The following is a 24489-nucleotide window of genomic DNA, read 5'->3' on the forward strand; positions in this document are numbered from 1 at the left end:
CATTCATAATAGACCCCTGAGCAAGTCTGTCCTCAATCAGAGCAAGTGTTTGCCCATCATGAAAGCTCCGGAAGTCACACTTGGCTGTGCACCATTGGTTGCAAGCCTTCTCTTTCAGATCAAGAAGACTGGAAGGTCTACTGTGTCATTTCTTGTCCACATTTTTACAGAAGATCCTTGCCAGCCCAGTCAGGCGAGGAAAAGAAATAGCAAGTAAAAGGAGTGAAAAGGAAGCAATAAACTTTCATTTTTATAGTTGATATAATTGTATATATGTAAAATTCTGAAGAAGTTAGATGATATATTAAGATAAATGAGCTAAGAAGTACAGCTGGATGTAACATAGATATGTGTGCATCAATTATATTTCTATATACAAATAGAAAAAAAAACCTGTCTAAAATAGCATAAGGAAAACTAATGCCTATGAACAAATCTATTAAAAGACATCTAAATGGGTGGGCATTATGGCACAGTGGGTTAGAACCTGGTGTGCTGGCGCCGCAAGGCGGAGGATTAGCCTAGTGAGCTGCGGCGCCGGCCACATGACAGGTTTTCAAAGAGTTCATGGAAAATGCATATTATGGAAAAAACTATGCATGGATTTCAAAATTGTATTCCATCAAAAATAGATTTGGCTTTTTATTCTGTTTTCCATAAACTTTTTGAAGTCCTCTTGCATAGAGCCAACCACATACTTGGCGACATGTGCACACACATCCACAACAATTGCTGTACACTCTGTTTTCATATTCATTCCAATCTTCCATGCTAAGAAGTAAATTAAACTTTTTTAAAAGATTTATTTATTTATTTGAAAGTCAGCGTTACACAGAGAGAGGAGAGGCAGAGAGAGAGAGATCTTCTACCCGCTGGTTCACTCCCCAGTTTGCTGCAATGGCCAGAGCTGTGCCCATCCGAAGCCAGGAGCCAGGAGCTTCTTCTAGGTCTCCCACATGGGTGCAGGGGCCCAAGGACTTGGGCCATCATCTACTGCTTTCCCAGGCCATAGCAGAGAGCTGGATTGGAAGTGGAGCAGCCGGGTCTTGAAGCGGCACCCATATGGGATGCAGGCACCGCAGGCCAGGGCGTTAACCCACTGTGCCACAGTGCTGGACCATAGATTAAACTTTTGATTGACTATGGTTTTAGATTCTGCTCCTCTTCCTCCTCCTTCTTGTTCATACGTATATGAAAAGTTTCAAGCATACACATAAATAAGAAACTGATCTAATAATTTCCTTTGTCAATCCTGTTTTGCCAATTGTCCTGCCACAATTTTTTTTTATTTTTTTATTTTTATTTTTTTTATCTTTTATTTAATGAATATAAATTTCCAAAGTACGACTCATGGGTTACAATGGCTTTCCCCCCCATACCGTCCCTCCCACCCACAACCCTCCCCTTTCCCACTCCCTCTCCCCTTCCATTCACATCAAGATTCATTTTCGATTATCTTAATATACAGAAGATCAGCTTAGTATACCTTAAGTAAGGATTCAACAGTTTGTTCCCACACAGAAACATAAAGTGAAAAATAATAGATGATTTTTTTTTTAAATGATGATGAAATCAGATCAGACCTATTGTCATGTTTAATCCCAGTGAGAGTCAAGTTGGGAGTTGATAATTTCTTTTTCTTTTTTTTTTTTTTTTTACAGAAGATCAGTTTAGTGTACATTAAGTAAAGATTTCAATCGTTTGCACCCCCATAGAAACACAAAGTGAAATATACTGTTTGAGTACTCGTTATAGCATTAAGCCTCAGTGTACAGCACATTAAGGACAGAGATCCTACATGAGGAGTAAGTGCACAGTGACTCCTGTTGTTGACTTTACAAATTGACACTCCTGTTTATGGCATCAATAATCTCCCTATGCACCAGTCATGAGTTTCCAAGGCTATGGAAGCCCCTTGAGTTCTCCGACTCTTATCTTGTTTAGACAAGGTCATAGTCAAAGTGGAGGTTCTCTCCTCCCTTCAGAGAAAGGCACCTCCCTCTTTGAAGACCTGTTCTTTCCACTGGGATCTCACTCACAGAGATCTTTTTGCCAGAGTGCCTTCTGCCACAATTTTTATTTAGAGTAAAAGTTGTCATATTACTTGTCCCACAAAAGTATGCATCCTTAACATGTCAAAATATTTTTATGCAACCTTTATTGATTGATCGATTTAAAGACTTTAATATTATAATAAATATTTAAATATTTATTTGAAAGGCAGAGTTGACAGAGAGAGAGAGAAAGAGGGAGAGATATCTTCCATCCACTGATTCACTCCCCAAATGGCCACAATGACCGGGGCTGGGTCAGGACAGAACCAGGAGCCCAGAGCTTCCTCCTGGTCTCCCACATGGATACAGGGACCCAAGCACTTGGGCCATCCTCTGCCGCTTTCCCAGGCACATTAGCAGGGAGCTGGATTGGAAGTGGAGCACCCAGGACTTGAACTGGTGCCCTTATGGGATGCCAGAGTAGCAGGTGGTGGATTTACCTGCTATGACAACAGTGCCGGCTCCTAGGTAACCTTAATGCTATTATCACATCTACCAAAATTAACAGTTATTCTTTTTTTAAAAATAATTTCATTAATGATTTATTTGAAAGTCAGAGTTACACACACACACACACACATACACACGGAGAGAGAGAGAGAAAGAGAGAGAGACAAAGAGAGAGAGAGGTCTTCCATCTGATGGTTCATTCCCCAGTTGACTGCAATGGCCAGAGCTGCACCGATCTGAAGCCAGGAGCTTCTTCTGGGTCTCCTATGTGGGTGCAGGGGCCCAAGCACTTGGGCCATCTTTCACTGCTTTCCCAGGCCACAGCAGAGAGCTGGATCAGAAGAGGATCAGCTGGGTCTCAAACCAGCACCCATATGGGATGCTGGTGCTTCAGGCCAGGGTGTTAACCTACTGCGCCACAGCGCTGACCCCAATGGTTATTCCTTATTACCATCTCATGATTGTCTTAAAAAAACGAGGTTAGATTGCCCAAATTGGATCTCAACAAGCCCCACTTGCTGCGTGGGTTACAGCTCTTCCATCTCTTTGACTCTGAAACAAGCGCTGCATTGTACACTGGTGCTTGCTGTTGCCCACTCATCCTTTGGCATTCCCAGGGTTCTGGGTCTGGCTGATCCGTGTCCTGTGGTGTGATGTCACATGGTCTGTCTGATATTTACCGGCTGCTTTTCAGATGGTCCTTCTGGGTGGGTTTTTCTGGTGCTACGTCACAAGTGGACTCAGGGTAGGCACCCTGGCCAGTGGCAGCATGGATGTGCCATGCTCCTCCTGCCTCACTTTATGGGAAACCTAACGGGGATTGCTCCTACTGCTGCTTCTGCTAACTTTGGTTGAAGTGCTATCTGACAGGTTTCTTCACTGAAAAATCACATTTTTTTCCCTTTTGTAATCAAGGAGTTATTTGTAGAGAGATGCTTGAGACTAATTTCCCCCCCCTAAACCTTTTGCTCACTATCATTCACTGATGGTTGTTGCCTCAATGAATTAGCACTGTATCGGTTGCCAAATGATTTTCTGGTTGCATCATTCCTTCTACACTTGTCTATCAATTGGTATTCCAAAGAGGGGCTCTTTTCCATTATTTGTTTTGATCTTTTATCAGCATGATCTCATTGATCTCTTCGTTCTGTGGATGATAACCAACATTATCATTTTTTAAAGATATATTTATTTATTTAAAGACAGAGTTACAGAAAGGGGAAAGAGAGAGAGAGAGAGAGAGGGAGGGAGAGAGAGAGAGGAAGAGAGAGAGAGAGAGAGAGAGAGAAAGGTCTTCCATCTGCTTGTTCACTCCCCAGATGGCTGCATGGCTGGAGCTATGCTGATCCGAAGCCAGGAGCCAGGAGCCTCTTCTGGTTCCCCCACGTGGGTGCAGGGGCCCAGGGACTTGGGCCATCTTCTACTGCTTTCCCAGGCCATAGCAGAGAGTTGGATTGGAAGCGGAGCAGCCAGTGTGTGTGGCTTTGGCCTGGTTTCCTCCGTAGCTACTGAACCCTCTAGCAAACTGTTTCTTTCTAGGTGATTTAGGGATTTTTCTTCTCATTGCCACGTCCCGAGATCTTCAGGTCGGCCTATCACAGGTGACTGGTTAAGTTGAGCAGAGTCCAGTGATTTTGGGGCCAAAACAAACAGATCGCTGATCTCTCTACTGCCCCCATTGTTTAATGTCCCCACTCTCCAGGGGAAGAGAAGACCAACGTCCACCTGGGTTTTGAGCTGTGCAAAGTAAACCTCTGACCCGCGTGGACTGACAAACAAGTGCTGCCAACTGTTGGTTTCTGTAATCAAGCAGCCATAGCCTTTTAGCTCTTTCAGGTGAGCCTTTCATATACATCTATGCAGCTCATCTACATGTCTACTTTGGGAAGATTCACCAGCCCCACAGGACAGCGTCTACCTAAAGATGGATGAATAAACCTCTCTCCCTAGCCTTCTACCTCTGACAGGAAGGATTCAGGAGGTAACAGAGCAACCACTGAACTGAAGCCGTGACTGCACCAAAACTGTGTGCAAAAGGGTGTGTGTGTGTGTGTGTGTGTGTGTGATTAGGGTAAGCGCCTCTGGCTTTTATTGCTCCTTATAGGGTCCATTGGTACCCTAAATGTGTGAAAAAGTCACATCTTAGTTATCTGCCCTGGCTTTATCTCCAAGTTCTTGCAGTTGGAAGACCGTGGAGATGAGGGACTTGACAATTCCCCCCGGCCCCCAGCATCAGCAAAAGACCCCTGTTGGATCAGGATCCTCAAGCTCTATGTCTGTGTCACATAGGAATGCCAGGTTGGCTCTCTTAGTGAGGAAGATGGGGGCAGAAACTCAAGCCCATCACAGCCAACAGCTTCTACGGCGTTGGGCAGCAGAGCCTGAGGACTTTGTAACAGGTGGAACACTAATGGGAGATCTTTTAGGTGTTCCAACATAATGGATAGGCATGTCTACGACTACCTGGGAGCAGGTTTTAGAGAAATGATATAGGACCAGATGTGAAAATGTCATTCTCAGGCCATTGCCGTGGCTCACTTGGTTAATCCTCCACCTGCAGCACGAGCATCCCATATGGGCACTGGGTTCTAGTCCCAGTTGCTCCTCTTCCAGTCCAGCTCTCTGCTGTGGCCTGGGAGGGCAGTGGAGGATGGCCCAAGTGCTTGGGCCCTGCACCTGCGTGGGAGATCAGGAAGAAACACCTGGCTCCTGGCTTTGGATCGGCGCAGTGCTGGCTGTGGCGGCCATTTGGGGAGTGAACCAACAGAAGGAAGACCTTTCTCTCTGTCTCTGTCTGTCTCTCTCACTGTCTATAACTCTACCTGCCAAATAAAAAAAAAAAAAAAAGAAAAAGAAAATGTCATTCCCAGAATAGGAAAGGCCCTAGCCTGGTCAGGAAGCTGCAGAGCCATGGTCCTTTCTGCACATCTCTCCTCAACAGATTTACATATGGAGGAAGCAGGGTGCAAGACAGCTGTGAAGAATCCTGGGGTGGGGGTGAGGGATGGAGAATTTGGGTGTGTGCAAGCAAAGTCTGATTTTAAGATTATGTTAATAGAGGTTGTTGAACTGGACTGCAGGCTGGGAGAGGTTTGCCCCCAAAACCTTCTATTGGATTCTTCAGCTCTGCTAGCTACATGTGCTGGGAGAGAAAACTTGGTATCTCACTGGGGAATGTAGAAGTTAATAACACAAAATGGAGTCACTTACGTCAAAACTCTTAACAAAAATGGAGTCATGGAAGGCCATAAAAACTAAGTATTCATGCTTACATTCCTGAACTACCTAACTGTCCATACCTTACAAGCGGAGCTGGCAGAATTCACCAGGAGAAATTCCCCAGGAATTGCAACAGTTTAGCTAAAACCGTTGGACCAGGACAGTAACCTAGCAATGGCTGTCTCCAGTGAACAAATGCCGGCTTCTCCAATGAGTTCCTTTGATCAGTGAGTTTGTTCAAGAACTTTGCATGGACTCCTTTCTTTATCTTAAAAGTCAAAAAAATAAAAAATTAAAAATTAAAAAAAAAAAGCTTCCTTTTGGGGTCGGCACTGTGGCTCAATGGGGTAAGCCATGGCCTGCAGTGCTAACATCCACATGGGCATCAGTTCATGTCCTGGCTGCTTGACTTCATACCCTGTTTCCTGCGTATGCACCTGGGAAAGCCACAGAAGATGGCCCAAGTCCTCGGGCCCCATCACTCATGTGGGAGACCTGAAAGAAGCTCATGGCTCCTGGCTCTGGCCTGGCCCAATACCATTTGTTGTGGCCATTTGGGGTGTAAACCAGTGGATGGAAGATCTTGCTCTCTGTAATTCTGCCTTTCAAATAAATAAAGATTTTTAAAAAGATTTTTTGTGCCATTTTTTTTTCTGGTGGGCTTATGATTCCCGTAACTTGCATATACCATGAATTGCAACTGTTCGCTGTTCCTAACAAGACCTTTTGGTCTAGAAAGCCTGTCTCTGAGTTTCTTTTTGCAGGCTGACATGTAGATAAGGAGCTTGAGCCTGGAGAGCACAGGCATTAGGGGCCGTTTGGTGGTGGGGCTTAGTCTGAAGTCATCATTTCCTTCCATTTCCCTGGGCTCCCTCTGCACTGCACCAACTCCAGCTCCTCAAAGCCAAAGGTGCTCAGTTTCTCTGAGTTGCAACCTAGGTTTCTGGCCCTTTCCAGGGCTGTTCACCAACAAGTACAGTACACTGGAGACAATGAGCATATGAAAGCTAACATTGCTGATATTGGAGGGAAGAGCCCAGTTTGAAATCAAGTCCAAAAGAACTGCTAGAAGGACTTCCCCTTCCGTCCCTGATGGAGCAACCAGTCTTAGATGACCCCCCATCATAAATGGGTAGAAAATTAGCCAAATGCATTGAACAACTGTTTTCAGATACTTGTCAGTTACAGGTTGTAATTCTTTTTTAAAGATTTTATTTATTTCTTTGAGAGGTAGAGTTATAGACAGAAAGAAGGGGAGACAGAGAGAAAGGTCTTCCACCCACTGGTTCACTCCCCAAATGACCACAATCGCGAGAGCTGTGCCAATCTGAAGCCAGGAGCCAGGAGCTTCTTTAGGGTCTCCCACGCAGGTGCAGGGGCCCAAGCATTTGTGCCTTCCTCCACTGCCCTCCCAGGCAATAAGCAGAGAGCTGGATTGCAAGAGGAACAGCCAGGACACAAACTGGCACCCATATGAGATGTTGATACCATAGGCAGAGGCCCAGCCCACTACACCACAGCACCAGCCCCACCCCCACCCCCTAGGTTGTAATTCTTGAGAAGAGAGAGAGAGACATGTGAAGTGAGTCATACAATTTCACTCACTCAACACAAGGATGAGGGGCCACGTGGAGCAGGGCAGTCTCACTGTGTTGAAGGAACAGAGATCAGAGTTATTGATGGTGGGGGCGTTGTGCTGAGGAGGAGAGAGGTAGGCAGAGAAAGATGGCCTGAAATCTGCATAGGGCCCCTTAGAAGTTTTGGCTACACAGGAATATATAGAAATTGTTATGAGAAGTGTGACTCCGTGAGGCCCAGCAAACAGCAGCTGCCCAGGAAACAATAAGTTGAAGAACTTCTGGAGATTTTCTGGTTGCACTGGGATGATCTCACTAAACACACAGGGCATTCGGGAAAGACCCAAGGAAGGCCACGTGTTGGAATGTCTGCACAGTTATTCTTTGTCCAGCTCGTGTATCTTGGGCCTATTCTGCTCACATGCAGATTAGTATTTTGCTCAGGACTCCAGGATACTCCTGTGCAGCTCTCTAGAATGTTTTCTCTGCAAGTCTTTGCCTGTTCTGGTTCGCAACCCCACACATTCCAGCCCCCTTGACCTCCAAAAGTTTTAACATGTTTCCTCAACTCAATGTGTTGGACTCTTGTGGGTTCTCTCTCCCAGTACCATGATATGGAAATTTCCCCCATTCAAAAAAAATTTTAAGATTTATTTGAGGGGCAGGCATTTTGGCACAAAGTTTAAGCTGCTACTTGGAATGCCTACCTGCCGTACTGGAGTGCTGGTTCAAGTCCTGGCTCTTCTTCTTCCAATACAGCTTCTTGCTTATGCATCTTGGAAGGCACTGGATGATGGCTCAAGTACTTGGGCACCTGCAACCCATATGGGAGACCTACATGTAGTTCTGGGCCCCTGGGTTTGGCCTGGTCCAGTTCTGACTGTTGGGGGCAATTGGGAAGTGAACCAGTAGATGAGATCTCTCTGTCTCTCTCAATCTCTGTCACTCTGCCTTTTAAGTAAGATTCTCTCTCAATCTCTGTCACTCTGCCTTTTAAGTAAGATGGAAATAAATAAATAAACTTTAAAGAAAATTTATTTGAGAGGCAGAAAGAGCTCTCATTTACTGGTTCCCTCCTTAAATGTCTGCAACAGCCAGCACTGGACTAAGGCCAGAGCCTAAGTCAGGAGCTGGCAGCAGGTCTCCCATGCGTAATAGGCACCCAGTTACTTGAGCCATCCTCACTGCCTCCCAGGGTCTGCATTGGTGGGAAGCTGGAGTCAGGAGCCCGAGCTGGGAGTTGAACCCAGGCACTCCAGTGGGAGGTGTGGGCATCTTAACCACTGGGTCAAACACTGGTTCCTGCTCACCTTTTTGGCTTCTGATCTTTCAGAGACCTGCACTTCTATTGTCCCATGTTTGCGAAGAGTCGTCCTCCGTGTTTGGTACAGTTTTTCCCTGTTACAGAAGGAAGGCGAGTCCTGCGCTGATTACTCTCTCCTGGGCAGAAGCACATGCCTTTTGACCATACATGAGACTCAGGTTCCCACTCAACAGCATCTGTGGAGACATTGCCACAATCTGGACTGTGCTGATAGTAGACATTGCGAATCTCTGGTAAGAAACTGACTTAAACGAAATGAGTGCATGTCACACTTTCAGGAAGTTGATTCTTGAAAAGCAGTAATTTTAATATTTTCCCATTAATCTGAATCAAGAGCTTGATTCCACTCAACATTGTCAATCTAAAGTGTTAGCATATATTTTAAAACTACACAAAATCATTCCTATCCTTTCTCTTCAATAGCCAGTCCTTAATACTCCACACACTACCTGCCTGACCCCTGATCATCACCACTCAAACTTTCTCCAGACAGATTTTTTGCTTAAATTATATTTAAAGGACATGAATCAGGTAAAAAAAAATCAAAGTATAGGGGGAAAAGCTGAGCTGGACTTTTCCAATTTAAAGAAAGAACAGTACAGGGGCCAGCACTGTGGTGCAGCGGGCTAAAGCCCCAGCCTGCAGCACAGGCATCCCATATGGGCGCTGGTTCAAGTCCTGGCTGCTCCACTTCCAGTCCAGCTCCCTGCTAATGTGCCTGGGAAAGAAGCAGAGGATGGCCCAAGTGCCTGGGCCCCTGAACCCATGTGAGAGACCTAGAAGAAGCTCCTTGCTCCTGGCTTCTGATCTGCTCAGCTCTAGCCATTGTGGCCATTTGGGGAGTGAACCAGTGCATGGAAGACCTCTCTCTTTCTGTCTCTACCTCTCTCTGTAACTCTGTCTCTCAAATAAAAATAAAGTATTTTTTTTTTTAAAAAAAGAACAGTATAGCTTAAGAAATACAAAACACAGAAGCACAGTTCTAGTATAAAGAATAGTCTTTTTCTACACAAAAAAGAAACATGTAGTGAAGTTTCCAGAAAAGACACAATTTTTATTCATTTTAGTTTTTGCATCATTTATAGCACAGAATTACTTAGATGATTGCTGTGAATTCAGCAAGACAAGGGAGTCTGAGGCCCCGCTGTACTTGAGCTGCCCACTGGGGTCCGCTTCTAATTCCCGTGGAGCGTGCAGGCATCCAGAAGTTCTGTGAAGCGGAAGAAGAGAAGGAATTCAGCGCCTGCCAGGCTTGCTGAGCAGTTTCTAAAAGTAAACGGTCATTCATAAGGACTCTCTTTCCGTAGCACCATAAATGCTATCCTTAAGGACCTGCATTTTCTTTTCTTGTTGCTCTCATCATCTTCAACACATATTATAATTCAACAAAAATTCAGGCCTACTCCCAAGTATGTGTTTATCCCAGCTTCTAACGTGATTCATCCGGTTTATGTCTTTTTGAGGCAGCCTTGCCACCCCGAAATAGGAGCAGCAGCAAGGGCCTGCTATAGTGCCAACTCGGCTTAATTTGCTTGTTAATATTATTTCCACACTGGACCTGAAATCACTGAGAAGTATCTGTCTTTCCCGAGCCTTCTCCTTACACTTAAGTGCTCATCTGCATATGTTTTCACCCTATCAGCAAAAATGGAAAAACACACAAAGACAAGTTCAATTCCCGAGTGACCTCAGGTTCTGCTGTATTCCCTGTGTCCTTCACAGGATGTTTCGCTGCTGTCTGAGTCACCCCTTAGTGGGTGTGAATCCCCTGCAGGGCAAGGGGCAGACCCCTTACACCTTTGTCTTCCTCTCAGTACCGCCCAAGGCTTGCACAACACAGCCCTTAGCACATGCGTCTACCTTGATCCCGGTGCTGTGTCTCACCGGCGTTTCATTCCCTACTTACTGGAGGTTAAGCATTGCTTCACGTCGGCAATGGCCGTAAGGTACTCCGGCCCGAGGTATTTTTCATAGGTGGTTTTGTTCTGAAGGTTAGCCAGGCATTCTGTATCGTCACTGAACAGCAGATCCTTGGAGGAGGAGGAGCCAAACAGCTGGAACATCCTGTATTCAAACCCGTCTCTTCCGAAGAGCTCCTGGGGCAGATAGACAAACCGTGAGGAAGTGGCGGGGAGTGGGGATGTGGGGGTGGGAGATGGGGGTGGGTTTGCAACTTCTGTCTGAGGACCCTAGTCTGCTCAGCTCCAGCTCCTGCGAAATCCTGGACACAGCAAGAGTTTAGGAGGCTCTGTCGTAAAATGACGAAAAGCACAGTCTCTGGGTTCGGCTGTGGGCCCTGTCTTTTCTTGAGTGACTTCTGGAAGACCCTCCGCAGTTCAGTGAAGCCCAGTCAGCTCATTTGTAAATGGAGACGAAAACATGAAATAGTGAGGTAGGGGATGCAGGAACTTCAAAGGGTTCCTGGGAAAATGGGATTCAAAGATGTGTACTTCGTGTAAGAAATTTTTAAAATGCATGCCATCTTTTTTCAAAATGTGTGTTTTTACTGAACTTTTTGAAAGACCACTTACACGGAAAGCAAGTAGCTTGCTACTGCATTACTGTTTCACCGGCTGCTGCCAGATGTTCCCAGCATCCGGGATCACACCTGCAGGGCTCCCCACCGCCTGGAGCCCTTGCCGTCTTGCTGCGTCTGTGCTCGGTCTGCCTCAGGAGCCTGGCCATTCCCATCTCTCTTTTCTCCTCCTCTCTCTTCCTTTGTCCAATTTTTAAGGTGTCAGCTGGGCGCCTCTTACTTTGCCAGCTCTCCCTGGGTTGTCATCCTTCCTCTGGGCTGTGCAGGTGGCAGATGCTAAGACACGGATTTCTAATTCAGGGAACTTCCAAGGAGGGGTTATGCTAGTGCCAAAGGCGCAGGAAGCTTTGCGTCTTCTGTAAGATCCTTTGATTTCAGCAGCCGGCTACTCTTCTTGGGTCAGGCCTAGACAGCCTCCTGTAAGGGGCACAGGAGTCTCCATATTGACTGTCTCTTTCCTGAAGCCCAGGACAGTGCCCAGCCTGCCCTTGGGTCGACCCTGGATCACGTTGAGTGACCTCCATTCTGTTTTTCTCACCTGCAGCTCAGCCTAGTGTGAAGGGCACTGAGCCAGATCCCCTACTTCTGTGACAGAGGAGAGAAAGGATCGATGCGCCACGAATCTGCTCAGAGCGTCGAGTGAGCCTTGGGCGGACGCCCTAGAAGCCCTCGTGTCTCAGGCCTTCCTGGTTCACTCGGAGCAAGAAGCTGCAGGCAGCCGCCAGCTTTCTGCTGGATGAGAGGCAGGGCTGGGAGCACCAGGGCCCACTGAAGGAGTGGCGAGGCTGGGCGAGGTCATGTCTGGGCCCCTCCGTAGTGGACAGAGCCCTCAGCTGGGGGGCCAGGGGGCCCTGGGCGCCCGTACCTGTTGGTTGAAGAGTATTCTGCGGACAAAATCTGCCTTCTCTTTCCTCGAGACCACAGCGTGGTTTGGCACTATGCCCAGGTGGCAGCTGTGAGCCTCCGTCACAGGCTTCCTGGTGCCATTGAGGCACAGCAACTCAAAGTCTTCCGGTTTCAGGTCCTTAGCCCATGCTTCAGGGTTCCTTCCTGGGGGAGAGAAAGAAGGTGGACTGGCCACTGCTGATAGCCTTGGCCTCTGTGGCCTCACAGGGGGCTGAGGACGTGCGGCTGATCCCTAGTGCCTGGGAGAGTCACAGCGACACAAAGGAATAACACCAGAAAGCTTCTAAAATAAAACAGAAGAGAAACATCCACACGTTCATGAATTCATAGCCTTTCTGGTTAGTGCTTTCTCAGTGCTATGAGAGGCAAGGTTTCTTAATCAGGTCTGGAAATGCACTGGCCAGGAAGAAAGGGATGCTAAATAGAACTATGTGTGTATTAAGATTAAGAGGGATGGCTGGCGCCACGGCTCACTAGGCTAATCCTCTGCCTTGCGCCGCCGGCATACCGGGTTCTAGTCCCGGTCGGGGCACCGGATTCTGTCCCGGTTGCCCCTCTTCCAGGCCAGCTCTCTGCTGTGGCCAGGGAGTGCAGTGGAGGATGGCCCAAGTGCTTGGGCCCTGCACCCCATGGGAGGCCAGGATAAGCACCTGGCTCCTGCCTTCGGATCAGCGCGGTGAGCCGGCCGCGGTGGCCATTGGAGGGTGAACCAACGGCAAAAGAAAGACCTTTCTCTCTGTCTCTCTCTCTCACTGTCCACTCTGCCTGTCAAAAAAAAAAAAAAAAAAAAAAAAAAAAAAAAAAAAGATTAAGAGGGCTCATTCATCAAAAGGCACCATGAAGGAAGTGAGAAGCAAACCACAGCGAGGGGGAGACGTTTCCAGCATGTGGAGCTGACAAGGACTTGCATGCAGGTGTACACAGAGGGCCAGTCGTGCTCACACCAATACGGCCTCTGCACGCCTGCCAGCTGGGCCCAAGGCCAGTGTGATAAGCTGCACTGGTCAAGTCCGAGCAGACAGGGAGAATTTCCGGGGGCGGACAAGACCACGCGGGAACCTACCACCGGTGTTGTGCAGGACCGTGCTGTGCTTCACGAAGGCCACGTCGCCCTTCTCAACCAGACACCTGCACAGCAAGGCTCAGGTCAGCAAGGGGGGTCCAGAGGAGTGGGAGGGAGACCCCAGGAGGCTCACAGCCCTTGCACCCAGGCCCAGCATTTCCACACAAGCAGCTGCCATGCTGGCACCTTATCAGGGAGGGAGAGAGGCAATAGAAGGAGAAAGCCCCCTATTTGGGTTCTATTATGGCTAGCTGCTGTTTCAGTCCCTGGGCAGGTGCGGGCATTTGGCATGGTGGTTAAGACACTGGTTGGGGGCCCTCATCTCACAGTGCGGTGACTGGGTTCAACTTCCGGCTCTGGTTCCTGACTCCAGCTTCCTGCTAATGCACACCCTGGGAGATAACAGGTGATGGCTCAACTAATTGAGTCCTTGCCACCCACATGGGAGACCCAGATGAGTTCCCAGATCCTGGCTTCAGCCCTAGCTTTGTGGGCATTTGTGGAGTGAACCAGCACCTACAAGCTCTACCTTTGTCTTTGTCCATCTCTCTCTCTCTTTCTCTCTGTCTCTCAAATAAATAAACTAAATATAAATAAATAAATGCAGATTAATTTCCCCAGAGGAGGTATTTATATTCTCCTCTTACCAGGAATATCCAAGGGATGTCCCTCTGGTTAGATCAAACTTCCTGTCAGGGATTACAATCAGCATGGAAGACGGGATTGTGAGTTTTGTCACTTCTGTCTGCTCAGTAGTAATGAAAGTGAATGTGCATCATCAAAACGTCGTTCAGTCTTAACCCCATGAAAAACAGCCTGTTTCAGGTGCACTTTTTAGGAGAGATGTTGAGCACACTGAAAGTCAGTTCCCCGGCTTTTGGTCAGTTGGAAATGGTGACTGTCAGGAGCACACCTCCAGTTTACTCTCACCTGTCTTCTGGCCTCCATTCCCAGCTAGCATCAGTCACTCCCACTCAGGGTTCCTAAGCTCCCTTGCCCTACCTCCTTCCTGGTGTCTCCTTCATAGAATTCCAGCCCTGAATGAGCTTGACCATGCCTCTCACATATGCCTGCATCTCCTCTCTAGACAGAGACCCCTTGGATCATTTACTGCACCTGCATGTTCCTTTCTTCGTCGCTCTACTCTAGACCAACAGGTCTCTTAAGTTGTAGGCTGGGGCAGGCAGCATCAGCTTCAGCTGTGAAGTTCTAGAAACACATACTCTTGTCTAGTCCCAGATAACTGGCTAAGAATCTCTAGGGGTAGAACCTGTGCTCACAAGCCCATCCTGGATGGCTGTTTTGGACAGCCACCTGTGCATTTCGTAGGGCACACTTCCCACTTCCTACAGACTGTGTCCCTCCACACCCTCCTCCCCAGCCTCACAGACCCTGACATGCGCTCCCCACTTCTCAGAGAGAACACAGAAGCTGCACACAGGCCTCTCTGCACCCCTCCACCAGATCAGCCAGTCTCTCCCCACCGCGCTGCTCCTGCCATCCAGGTGCAGAGGAGGAGGGAAGGGTCCCTCCCAGCACAGGCATCCTCCCCAGGTCCTCCACATCCTAATCCTGCCCCCAGCTTCAGGAACTTTCACCCATTTCTATGCTCTTTCTCTCACACAGTTGTAACTTTTCCATGTTCACTGGGCTCTTTCCATCAGCACTTACATGTCCTTCTTTAAAAAACAAAACAAAACAAAACAAAACAAAACAGTAAACCCTATGTTGATCTCACACTGTGCCCCAGCAATGGGCCTGTCCTCCTCACTCATCCCAGCACCCAAGAGGGTCACCCTCGTTTTCCTCCTGCAGCTGCCACACCACCCTGGCCCCTTGTCAGGACTGTCCCAGGACTCAGGACTAACAGTGCTGCCCCCAGGCTCACCAGTCTTAAGAAATCACCTTTGATTGGTGATATCTTAAGTTCACCCTTCCCCTCTGGATTGGAAAGGTCACTTTTGCTGTGGACCAAATTGCAATATGTCCATGAATCTCTCTTGGAACTCTGTTCTCTTCCACTTACTTCTTGCACTTGAACAGTCTGTTCATTATTGCCATGGCATTATGATCTGATTTTTATATCTAGGAAAACAAAATTCCCTTTTCATAATTTCACTTTTAAAATTTCTGATCACTGGTGTGGTCCCTTATATATTGCCTTTTTTTTTTTTTTTTGAGAACTGATTCTCCCATCCAGCCCACCTCAATCTACTTGGGCCAGGGGAGGCAGCTGTAGTTTTACTGGGTGACTCCTCTGCAGGAGGTGTGCAGGCAGGAAACTTGTACCCAGACCGGGCTGCCAGTCCCCTTTCCTGGCAACTGGGACTAATATGTGAGGCTCCTCTCTGACCAAGCAGCCCTAACAACATGGGGCCTGCTGGTTGCAAACACTTCCTACCATAGACCAAGAAACCACCCTGCAGGGAAAGAGAGAAATGAGGCCGAATGACGCAGGCAGACAGGAACAAATAGTGTGTGTTCCCTCCTGTGAGGGGACTTCAAACAATCTGTGGAAAATGGAATGATGTTTATTTTAGTGGAAAAAATTTTGAAGTCCATGCATAGTTTTTCATAATCATGTGTTCCATAGACTTTTAAAAAAAGATTTCTTTATTTGAAAGGCAAAGTGAGAGAGAGAGAGAGAGAGAGAGAGAGAGAGAGAGAGATCTTCCATCCACTGGTTCACTCCCTAAATGGCCACAACAGCCAAGTCTGGGCCAGGCTGAAGCTGGGGGCCAGGAACACCACCCAGGTCTCCCATGCAGGTGGCAGGGGCCTAGGTGTGGAATTTCAGAAGTTCAGTTTTGGATATTTAAATCTGATGGTGAATAGAAATCCAAGTGGAGACGACTGCTAGGAAGTTGGATACATGAGTCTGGAGATCTGTCTGGTGCTTCCTTCAGGGAGACATCAGAGTAGAATGTGGGTATATAAAAGGATCAAAACTGGGTAAAATCACCCAAAACAGGGGCCTGGGGCATGCCAACAAGTGGAGCTGGAGGAAGTGAGGGAGAATCAGAGACTGGGGCGTAGAAGCAGAAGGGGGGGGGGGAACAGAAGAGTGTCACGTTCTGGAAGCCAAAGAAGAAAACTGGAGGAGGAGGTGACTGGGGGTGCTGATGTTGCTGCTACCGAAAGGACTAAGAGCCAGCCTCGAGGTTTAGCATCAGGGAGGCCATTGGTGACTTAGGGTATGTCTTCAGCTGTGTGGTGGACTGAGGTAGGAGGTGGGGCCGAACAGGTTGCCATCAGAAGGAGGTGTGTTTTCTATTGATAACTAGAAAGCAAAAGAATATCAGCCTTCCTGGCTGGGGTAGAGGAAGTGAGCAGATTCTTAACCTCAGTCCTGGGGCAAAGGAAAAGAGAGAAACTGGAGTGAGCTAGGGTATTTAACTCCTTCAAGAACATTTTGTTGGAAAGAGAAGGAGAAGAATGGGCAATTGCTGGAGAGGAAATTGAGACCAAGACCTTGTATTTACTTAGGTTTAAGATAGGAAGAAACAGCAGCATGCTTTCACACTGATAGGAATGACCCAGCAGGGAAGAAGATCTGATAGGGGTGGTGGGTACAGACAGCAGCCCTGTGTAGGTAGGTGTGTTGGGGGCATTGTGAGATTTCACCTTTGATTGCTTGACTGTCTCAAGATAAAGGTCTGACAGACGGGGAAGGAGTGTTGGATGTTTGAGGAGAGGATAAGTATGGAATCAGGGTCTAGGGCAGCGGGGAGTGGGTAGACTGAGACACAGGGGCTCATTTGAGCTGAGTGCTCACCACTTTAAAGGGGAATGCAGGCCTGGAAGTGCAGACAGCAGGTAGCTGGATGGGAGACCAAAACAATGTCATGGGTCATGGTTTAACTGGGGAAAGTGATGAGACATTTGCCCAGGGGAATAATGATGGCACTTGGCTGTGAAACTTACACTGGGTACAGACAGCAGTGGTGTGTGTGACATGAGGGTGGGTGTGAGAGCAGCAACGGGCTTGCAGGGTCAGTGATCCCAGGCAAGCAGGAGTGGCTGCTTCAAGAGACTTGAAGATGTGAAAAAAATAGGCAGCTGGTCATGAGGAGAATTATTTTTTTTTTAAGATTTACTTATTTATTTGAAAGTCAGAGTTACACAGAGAGAGGGAGAGAGACAGAGAGAGACAGAGAGAAAGGTCTCCCATCTGCTGGTTCACTCTCCAAATAGCTGCAACTCTCCAATAGCTGCAACCCAGCTGGAGCTGGGTTGACCCAAAGCCAAGAGCCAGGAGCTTCTTCCAGGTCTCCCATATAGGTGCAGGGGCCCAAGCACTTGGGCCATCTTCTGCTGCTTTCCCAAGTGCTTTAGCAGGGAGCTGGATCAGAAGTGGAGAAGTGGGGACTCAAACCAGCACCCACATGGGATGCTGGCATTGCAGATGGTGGGAAAGCAGTGAAAGATGGCCCAACTCCTTGGGCCTCTGAACCCATGTGGGAGACCCAGAAGAAACTCCTGGCTTCTGTTCTCAGAACAGCCCAGCTCCAGCCATTGTGGACATTTAGGGAGTGAACCAGCGGATAGAAGATCTCTCTCTGTCTCTCTCTCTTACTCTCTAGTAACTCTGCCTCTCAAATAAATAAACAAAATCTTCAAAAAAAAAAAAAGATGATCATATTTAGTATTAAAAACACCACTTTCCCCTTCTTTTTCTTCTCCTCCTTCCTCCTTTTGGTTATCTTTGGGGATAAATGAATACTGACATAAAAGTATTGCTTCTATAGCTCTTTAAAAGATTTCATGCCACGCAGATAGCAATTCTAGTTTGATAATATATTATCTTTGTTTGCTGTTTATTTATATAGCTCACATCTTCTTTGTATATAATACCTTGTGGTTTTCTTTTTAAAGAAAAAAATATTGATCTGGGAGCTGGTATTGTGATACAACTGGTTGATCTGCCACCAGCAGTGCTGGCATCCCATATGAGCACTGGCTACTCTGCTTCTGATCCAGCTTCCTGCTAACACACTTGGGAAAGTAGCAGAAGATGGTCCAAATGCTTGGGTCCCTGCATCCCACTAGGGGGACCTGGATGGAGTTTGGGCTCCTTGCTTTGGCGTGGCTCACCACTGGCCATTGTGGCCATTTGAAGAATGTACCAGCAGATGGAAAATCTCTCTCTCTCTCTCTGTAACTCTGCTTTACAAATAAATAATCTTTTTTTTTTTTTTTAAAGGAAACAGAAAAGAAAAAGCTAGCAATTTGGAGCAGGCCAAAGTGATCCAGTAACATAGTGTCTATGGATAAAAGGCTACTTTCTAGAGCAGGGGTGGGGAACGTCCCTCCCATGGTCCGTATGAGGCCTGCTCCGGCTCTGCCAAGGCAACTGCAGGTGGGACTCTAAAGTCAATAACTCTATAGCAGGCTAATTTTTAAGCTGATAATTTTGTATGGCCCATGAATGATGTTATAACTGTCCAAAAGGCCCTTGGAAGAAAAAAGATTCCCCACTCCTTTTCTAGAGCCTCGTCCACTGTCCACAAGACAGCAGCATAACTGATCCACGCTACCTGGCCCTCCTGCCTCCAAGTGTCCAGTCCTGCCTGTCATGCTTATAATTGAGTCTGCCTCCTCTGCCAGGCCAACACCTGAAGCTCCTCGGGATCCCACCCTGCACCCCTCCATCTGCAGATCAAATCCTCAGGCCTTCTTTTCTGGCCCCAGCACAGAGTGGTTTGTCCCAGCTCCAGTACTTTGTCCTTGCTGTCCCTTCCTCCTGGCTTATTCTTCCTCGTTGTCTAATTCTCAGCTCACTTGGCCACTCTGTTCACTGACTAAACATTGTCCTAACATTGTCCCCCACCCCAGACCCCACCACCTCCACCCTCTGTTCCTCTGTAGCACTTACAATGCCAAGTGTCTTGTTCTTTATTTCTGTGTTCATTTTTGTACCCTCCCCATGAGCCTGGGGGCAGGGGCAGGGACCACCATGCATTAAGTTCTCAATTCAAATTTCTTGAATGCATGGAGTAGCTCAGGAATACTGTTTTTTTTTTTTTCAAATATACTCAGCTGTCTGATGTCTCTCCTTTGATATTAAATTTTGACCTGTCCACAACCACATGGAAGAAAGTTGCAGAAGTAGTGTGGGTGATCCTATGCTTGGCTGGGAGACTGCCTGCCTAGCCCATGCAAGAGGTTAAGATGGCATGGCATGCCATGCCCCCCAGGAAAACCCTGGTAGAGGGCTCAGCATACTGGGACCCCCACACATGACCTGGCTGCTGGCAGGCAGTAGGGACCTCAGGGACATTTCCCACATCCTCACTTCCTGCTGAAGGGCCTTGTAATTGTCAACAAGGTAAACAGCTCCTGGGTGTGGCCCAGACCCATAAAGACCACCTGGGATGCTATGACCTTCAAGCTGATTGGAGAAGCCTAGAGGTGCCAGTATCTGCTTTATCCTAAAGAATTAGTGTTGTTATACTGAACTAGCTACTCCTCTTTGCCTGCCCTTTAAAAGCTTGTGCCCCATCGTTAACAGACGGACATGTTCACCAAAGCTTGTCTCTGGTGCTTCTTGTCAAAGAACGCCATCACCCCAGCATCCCGACAGTGTGGGCCTCTTAGGACAAGTCCACAGCAGAGGCAGGGTGGTGGCTCTGCAGCCATCACCATTGCCCTGTCCCCAGTCTCTTGTGGTACCCCAAGTCAGCTGAGCCTGCAGAAGAGGGCTCCAGACTGGGACTAGCCACAAGTTCTTTAGGCCACTCAGAATTTGCAGTAGCTCTGTTTGCTAATTCTAGCTCCTTTTAAATGCAACACTCAGATGCTAGGAGGGTGAAAACAGGGAGCAGACAAGAAGCCCACTAGATTGGCATGATGAAAAACATGGTGCACAGACACTACTCGCCTGAAAGCCCCACTGGAGCCGTAGTATTTCTCTTGGCTGTTGGGAGCACACACATGGGCTGAGTCGCTGCCGCCACCACACAGGGCACAGAGGCGGGAATCCGGGGCAGACCCAGGTGCACAGCTGTGGCTGAAGAACTCATCTGTAAGGAAGAACAACTGCTGTCAGCCCTTGCTGCCTGTGTTAGCAAGACCGTCTGGGCTTCTGTCCCTAAAATTCTCTAAGTAATGCAAAGACACTTGCAGGTACTTTGTCCTTGCAAGAACAAGAACCTGGGAAATTAAAAACAGCTGCTGCTGGAGCAAAGAAAAGAACTGGCAAGAGGTGGATCAGGGGTCCATGGCTCACAGGAGTCCACCCTGTGTGGAAAGGCGAATGCAGATGTTGACCCTAAGAGCTGACAAAATGAAAGGCCTGGCTGGTTGAATGGGAACCATGTGTTTTCTGGGCTCTGCTGCCCTGGTCCTCCTTTACCAGGTTGCCATGTGACCCTGGGGCTCTGCTCTCCAGAAACTTGCAGCCCCAGATGCAACATTCAGAACTCAAGAAAGCACACCAGTGAATTTGTTTCTCCTCTTGCTTAGGGAAAAAGAACACAATTCCATGAGTTGCAGCCACAGAGCTGGAGCCAGGGAGAGAGGAAGGGTGAGGAGGAGTTCCCTGAGCAAAGAGAAAAGGGTGCACACGGGGCCAGCATGTGCAAAGACCTGTGTCGAGGTGGCTGGGCTCACCACACAGAGAGGCTGCCAGTGTGAGGCCACCGAGAGGAGGCAGTGAGAGGGGAGTAGGCAGGGTCCAGGCCACACGGAAGCTTTGTGCAGCTTTGGGTCTTTATTTTCAGCCTCTGAAGGTTTTAGATGATGCCGGACCAGTGGTGGTGGGCAGGATGCAATCACATCTTTGCACTTTGCACATATCAGCCTGGTAGTGGGTCAGCGGGAATTGGTCTGATACAGAGTTCAGGCGGCAGGTAATTGACCAATCCATGTAGTCAGGAGGAAGGGGGAAATTGACATTGCTGGCTTTGGACAGGTGTGTGCAGGGTGATGGCTGGGTGTCCAGCTGGCACAAGTGGATGGACTGAAGGGCCCTCCACCAAGCTAGAAAATTCTAGAACAGCATCAGCTCAACAGGAGTGATGCCTTCAGCTTTGGACAAGATGAGCTTAACGTGCTTTGGGGACATCTGACCAGACATGTCAGGTACAAAGTGAAGTTATACACATATCTGGAGGTCAGAGAGAGGCATGTGCAGGGAATAAGAACTTCACAGTTATCAACATACAGATGTAATAACAGGGCACTTCTAAAGATTTATGGAAAAATGCAAATATCCATTTGTTGGGGGCTAGTGACTTATATTACTAATAAGGACAGCAGCCGGCATTTATCTAGTGCCAACTATGTGCCTAACTGTGCAATGCTTGTTTAGGGAGTAATTGAGGCTGGGCATGGGCATGAGTGCTTAGGGCCTGGGTTTAAATTGGGGAAAAGACTTGCTTTAAGCAACTCAGACATTTCTTAAGCAGATTGTAAAGGGAATTTTGTAGGGGAGAGGGGAGAAAAACCAAGCTAAGGACCAGGACTTGGTGTTTTAAGGCAGTTTGAGGAAATGTCATGAGACGTCACGGGGAGTGGACTGAAGCGCATCCCAGCTGAGCAATGTGGAGGCAGCTGGCAGTGTTGGCCAAACTCTGTGCAGGGAGGCAGGAGTGAGCAGGAGGTGAGGGGTTTCAGTCAGGAAGGGCAGGAGAAAGAGAAGAGGAGCTGGAGGAGAACCATGGGAGCAGGGAGATTTTAAAGGGGGCAGGCATTAGGTGTGTCTACAAGCTGAGAGAAATGGTGGAAGTCCCACAGGGAGAAGTCAACACGGAGGATGTGAGATGCTGTGGAGGCTGTGGAGGGGAGCAGGGGAGCGGCCCGCAGCCAGGTGCAGGTGGAACGCCGTGCAGCTGCATAAGGGTGAGGCCAGGGCCCAGGCAGTGGGGCGGTGAGGAGGAGCCTCTCTGAGGGTTTCAATTCTCTCACATAGGTGCAGGCAGCTTTGGCTGCTGAGAAACACTGAGTGGGAGGTGTAGACAGTTTGGACACTGGGATAATCATTGGAATGATGTGGATGCTCATGAGAGCTGGGGCCCACTGCGGTCAGCAGCTGGCACATCCCCAGTGCTATAAGCAGCTTAGCCATGCTGGGGCCATCTCCAGTGGCACAGGTGCAGAGGAGAGCAGGCGCTGGGGTTCCTGCTGCTGTGGGATTTCTCAGATGGTCAGGAGCTGGTAAGCGGCAAAGCAGGAGTCTCTTAGGGATTGGCAAGAATGCAGCACAAGTGACTGACGTGGGAGAAACCAAGACAGGCAAAGACGAGCGTGAGAGACCCAGCCCTCAACCACTCACCAGAGGAAGGGTTCAACATATAAAGCAGCCAGTGCCTTTTATAGGCAGGTATCTCAAAATGGTCATGGAAAACAGAATTAAAAGATGAGTTTATTTGGGAGCAAAAAAATTCTGTGCATAAAACAGTCTTCAAAAAGTTCATGGAAAAGTGTGGATTATGAAAAGCTATGCATGGATTTCAAACATTTTTTACACCAGAATAAGCTTAGATTTTAAATTATTTGTTTCCCACACAGAGAGGGAAAGAGAGAGAGTTCCCATCTGCTGGTTCACTCTCCAAAAGCCCGCAGTGGCTAGAGGTGGGCTAAGCTCAAAGCCAGGAGCTGGGAGTGCAGTCCAGGTCTCCCATCTTGAGCCATCACTGCTGCTTCCCGGAATCTGCATTAGCAGGAAGCTGGTGGAGTCAGGAGCCAGAGCCAGGGTTTGAACCCAGGCACTCCGATGTGGGTCACAGGTGTCTTAATTCTACACTGAATGCTCACCGCTAAAACTTATTTTAATTTCATGGCTCATGAACTTTTTGAAGTCTCCTCTTATGTGATAACCACACACATCCCAGACGCACACACTCTGCACCCTCTCTTGCTTTGCCTGTTCACTGAGCCATCTGTGCTATTCCTGGGGCCAAGGCCTTCCCATCAGCAGCAAGGGGAGAGGAAAAGGCAAGGAGCTGGTCACGAGAGCTGGGGTTCTTGACCTTGCACCTGGTGATGGCATTCCTTTCTTTTCATGGAACTGCACTTCTCCCAGGCCCAGGCCAGGGCACTTCCCAGGACACACTCACCGAGTTTGCAGGACCCAGTCTGGTTGTATATTAAACCCATGGGGATGTTCCAGCCTGCGGATGTGCCGACCGCTGGGTGGCAGGACTTCCTTCCCCGCAGAGACGTCCAGGTGATATCAGCATCTGATTTCTTAACCACAGCCACGGCGTAATGACCTGGCCAGGAGGTGCAGACACGGGGAGGGGGAGAACAGTGAGATCTGAGCATTTAATGGCATCTCCTGATGGTGGAGAACTCCACCTGGGCCTTCTCCATCTGCGTTCTGTTCCAACCCAGGTCTGGTGGGAGATGAGGAGCTGCACTTGCAGTGTTTCCCACAGCTGTGTTCTTAGTGTAAATCAGGATGCGTGGGATTGGGAAGGGGCAGTGACCGTGTCTCTCTGCCTTCCCTTTCAGCTCTTTCTGTGAAGAAGCAAAGCCCTGAAAATGCTGGGTTTTCCCGTCCAGCTCTCCATCCTGGGGATTAGAGGCCCCTAGAGCAGTGACAGCTACTATCAATCCTGGCTTCGTATCCATGGATGGTGGCCACCGTACTGGTGAAGTAGCTCTCTCTGGGAGGGAGCAGCTGTCCTAGGGAGCTGGTTCTCTTTCGCCCTTTGTGTTAACATTTAATTTCCTGTAGTAACTCCCTTCCTGCTTTCACGGATCCCTCACTGGTGCACTCTGCCCTGGGCTTCAAGCAAAGAGCAAGGCCCTCTTGTGAACACATCTGTGCTTTCAGAAAAAAACACACACAGAAACTTGTATATTTATTTATCTATGCCAATATATTTACTTAAATACTATACACTTACATATGTGTCCGTCTATCTATCTACATTCATGTTTCTATGTATCTACGTATGTATCTACGTATCACCCGTCTATATATTTACCTGATACAATTTTTACCTGGATACTATTTGCCAAGATACAATTTCAGCACCTCCAGGGCCCTCTGGAGTAATTGCCTATAGCCCTTGCCTGCCACTCTTCCTGGGGAAGAGGAACAGCTGTAGCACCCCACCCCCCCACCCCGCCACCTTCCTATAGCAAAGGACCCTCCAAATAACTGTAACTGTCAGGCACTGGGCCAGAGTGTTAGTAAAATGATGCAGTCTTATTTATGGCGTGATCTACATCCTGACACCATCCTAGGCTCTAGCCCTCGCCCCCATTACTGGAAGCCAGGTAGCTACAGGGCCCCACCCCCATCCTAATGGGATTAGCTGCTCCTACTTTCCTGCCCACCTCACCTCCCCCCCCACCCCCGGACCCTGGTGAAGTTTTAAAAGGACCTACTCCTGAACTTGTCTCTCTCT

General features: G+C 48.2%; 1 protein-coding gene across 1 annotated transcript in view; it reads right to left on the reverse strand.

Moving 5' to 3' along the window:
• Window positions 1–9652: 9652 nt before the first annotated feature.
• The window catches only part of LOC100345698 (inhibitor of carbonic anhydrase), a 48923-nt gene continuing 34086 nt past the window's right edge, over window positions 9653–24489 (reverse strand). The window contains exons 12-17 of the mRNA XM_008266203.3: window positions 23188–23343; window positions 20010–20151; window positions 13130–13194; window positions 12026–12210; window positions 10531–10720; window positions 9653–9834 (exon numbers count right to left, since the gene is read on the reverse strand). Coding sequence (XP_008264425.3) covers window positions 9800–9834; window positions 10531–10720; window positions 12026–12210; window positions 13130–13194; window positions 20010–20151; window positions 23188–23343 — 773 coding nt within the window. The 3' untranslated portion in view covers window positions 9653–9799. The remainder of the gene's footprint in view (window positions 9835–10530; window positions 10721–12025; window positions 12211–13129; window positions 13195–20009; window positions 20152–23187; window positions 23344–24489) is intronic.

The sequence above is a fragment of the Oryctolagus cuniculus genome, chromosome 4 (genome assembly GCF_964237555.1).
Source record: "Oryctolagus cuniculus chromosome 4, mOryCun1.1, whole genome shotgun sequence".
Classification (NCBI taxonomy): Eukaryota; Metazoa; Chordata; class Mammalia; order Lagomorpha; family Leporidae; genus Oryctolagus; species Oryctolagus cuniculus.